Source organism: Sitophilus oryzae, unplaced genomic scaffold, assembly GCF_002938485.1.
Source record: "Sitophilus oryzae breed Bouriz unplaced genomic scaffold, Soryzae_2.0 scaffold_170_pilon_pilon, whole genome shotgun sequence".
Lineage (NCBI taxonomy): Eukaryota > Metazoa > Arthropoda > Insecta > Coleoptera > Curculionidae > Sitophilus > Sitophilus oryzae.
This window is the reverse complement of record NW_022146402.1, coordinates 426,217-429,334: the sequence shown is the minus strand read 5'-3', so window position 1 is coordinate 429,334 and position 3,118 is coordinate 426,217. Positions and strand designations below refer to the sequence as shown.

At 37.7% G+C, this 3,118-nt stretch overlaps 1 protein-coding gene across 1 annotated transcript; it reads left to right on the top strand.

Moving 5' to 3' along the window:
• The first annotated feature begins 1,564 nt into the window (after positions 1-1,564).
• LOC115881254 lies at positions 1,565-2,146 on the top strand. Its single transcript, XM_030898671.1, has one exon. It carries the CDS (start codon positions 1,565-1,567, stop codon positions 2,144-2,146), a length of 582 nt encoding a protein of 193 aa, XP_030754531.1.
• The last annotated feature ends 972 nt before the right edge of the window (positions 2,147-3,118 follow it).

Sequence of the window (3,118 nt, the reverse complement as noted above, 5' to 3'; positions counted from 1 at the left end):
ATTCTCTTCTCTTGCTATAAAAATTCAACGCGATCTCATTTCTATACTGGAACACAGCGGTTTTGAACTTAGAAAATGGACTTCGAATAGCTCAGATTTTCTTTCTCAGTTATCTCCAAATGAATGCAAAATGGATTCTTCTCTCTCTTTAAATATAAATTCTCTTTCTTCCTCTAAAGTTCTAGGACTAAACTGGAATCCCTCTACAGATGAATTTTTCTTTGATTCACCAGTGTTGTCCTTGACAAACAAAATTTGTAACAAACGCAATATTCTTTCACAACTCGCAAGCATATTCGATCCTTGTGGCATGTTAGTTCCTCTCACTCTTCACCTAAAACTGATTATACAAGATTTGTGGAAGTTAGGTATAAATTGGGATGATCCTGCTCCCAATAACATTGCTACATCTTGGCATCAACTCGTTCAAGAATTACCTTGTATTTTCTCTCTCAAAGTTCCTCGATATTTTCTCACTCTCAAATATTTATCCCTGGAAGTACATGGTTTTTGTGATGCTAGTGAAAAAGGCTATTGCAGTAATTTATTTTAGGATAATTCTTCCAGATAACTCTGTAAAAACAAATTTTGTCTGCGCTAAAGGCAAAGTAGCTCCACTCAAAAAGATCTCAATTCCAAGACTGGAACTCTGTGCAGCCTTACTTCTGACCAGGTTAATTGATTTCGTTAGAACTTCTCTTTCTAATAAACTTATTAATGTTAGTACGATTGCATGGTCCGACTCGATGGTTGTTTTGCATTGGCTTAAAAGTGACCCATATAAGTGGAACACCTTTGTAAGCAATCGAGTTTCCCAAATTCAAGAGAAATTACCTCCTTCTTGTTGGCGTCATGTAGTCTCCAAAGACAACCCCGCTGATCCAGGTTCTCGTGGTCTTCAACCTAGCGAGTTACTCGACAATGCCTTATGGTGGGCGGGACCTCCATGGCTAAGCCAACCGGAATCTTATTGGCCGCAATCAATTTTACTTTCCCTGAAATTGAAGAAGAACAACGAAAAGCTATATTGACATGTACTTCACAGCCCTCATTGTTTGATACTCTCTTTGAAAAGTTCTCTTCTTTCTCTAAAATTATAAATATTGTCACGTTTTGCAGACGCTTTCTCTATAATACTCGACATTCTAAATCTCGTAAAACCTCTCCTCTCTCGAAATTTGAAATAAATGAAACTCTAGAATGTATTATTAAATGTGTTCAATCACAATATTATGCTAGGGAAATTCTCTTAATAAATAATCGCAAATCTCTACCTAAATACTTAAGAAAATTGACCCCCTTTCTCGACACCAATGGAATTCTTAGAGTTGGTGGTCGCCTGCGCAATGCTTCTCTAAATTTCTCTCAAAAACATCCCGCACTCTTACCCAATAATCATAAATTTACTACTCTACTCATAGAATATACTCATAAACTCTATTTGCATCCCGGTCCCCAAACTCTTCACTATATTCTCGCTCAACAATACTGGATTGTTTCTGCTAGAAAAACAATTCGTAGTGTTCTCTTTAAATGTCCTCAATGCTTTCGCGCTAATCCAGTAATGCCTCAGCCTCCTATTATGGGAGATATTCCTGCTGTAAGACTTTCTCAAGTAAAACCTTTCTCTGAAGTTGGATGCGACTATGGTGGTCCATTCTCTTTATTAAGATATCGTGCACGAGGTGCTAAGTCCTGTAAAGCCTATATTTGCTTATTTGTGTGCATGGCCACGAAAGCTTTGCACTTAGAACTGGTTTCCGACCTTTCCTCCGAGACTTTTCTGGGTGCACTGCGTCGATTCATTTCTCGTAGAGGTCGCTGCAATCATATTTATTCCGATTGTGGAACGAACTTTGTCGGAGCTTCTAGAGAACTGATTAATATGCTAAAATCCGCCGCTGAGCAAGAACAAATTTCCTGGCACTTCAATCCTCCAAGCGCGCCTCATTTTGGTGGCCTGTGGGAAGCAGGAATAAAGTCTGTAAAAACTCACATTAAAAGGGTCATTGGTGATCAATTGCTCACGTATGAGGAATTTTATACGCTACTGGTTCAAATAGAAGCAGTGCTTAATTCTCGTCCATTGTGTCCACAAAGCTCTGATCCAAATGATTTGTCAGTTCTTACTCCAGGACATTTTTAACCCTAGAGCCGTTAAACGCCCCTCCGGAAGATGATCTTTCCGGGATAAAATTAAATCATCTCTCGCTGGCAGTTGATATCACGCTTGCACCAAAGCTTTGGAGCCGATGGTCTAAAGAATACCTTCAAACACTTTTACAAAGAGCTAAATGGAATGACTCTACTATTCCAATAGAAATAAACTCGGTTGTTTTAATAAAGATGATAATCTTATTCCGCTCAAATGGAGCATTGGAAGAGTCTTAGAGATTCACCCGGGCCATGATCGTGTTACACGCGTGGTTACTTTAAAAACAGCAAAAGGCATTCTTAAAAGACCAGTGACAAAGATATGCCCACTGCCTTACTGCAAATCTCATAATTAAAATTTACTCTCTAAAAAAAAACATAATCGCAAAAAAAACATAATCTCATTATAAACATAATTAACATCTCTTATTTAATTACTTTTCTCTACTCTATAACAAATGTAAACTCTCTTAATATTTAATTAAATTACACTCATGCATTAACCCCAATAATGCATTTTTCTAAATTTCCTCTAAATTTAACTTCATAAATTTCACTCTTACTTTCTTTTAAACATAACGCATTTTTTCACTTTTTTTTTTATTTTACTTTACTATTCTCAAACGAAAATGGAAAATATTTCATTTTGGTGGGCGGTATGTTGGATTCTATCCCTTCCTCCCCTCCTTTACCCGAAAAACCTTAGTGGGTACGTAGCCGTAGTCGAGTACGGAGAGAGACAAGATCGGCCGAGTACACAGTGTACACCTCCAAGCGCGCGCTATCCTCAAGTGTTTTGTTCAAGCAAAAAATCAACAGGTACGAGTCCAGAACGGGAATAAAGGTGAGTGCCCACAGTCCTGATACATTAACTCACCTTAATGAACTGAGCCCCTTAATTCTCGCCCGTAACAATCTCAATGTTCGAAAAATCATATTTTCAAATAATACAATATCATAGAAC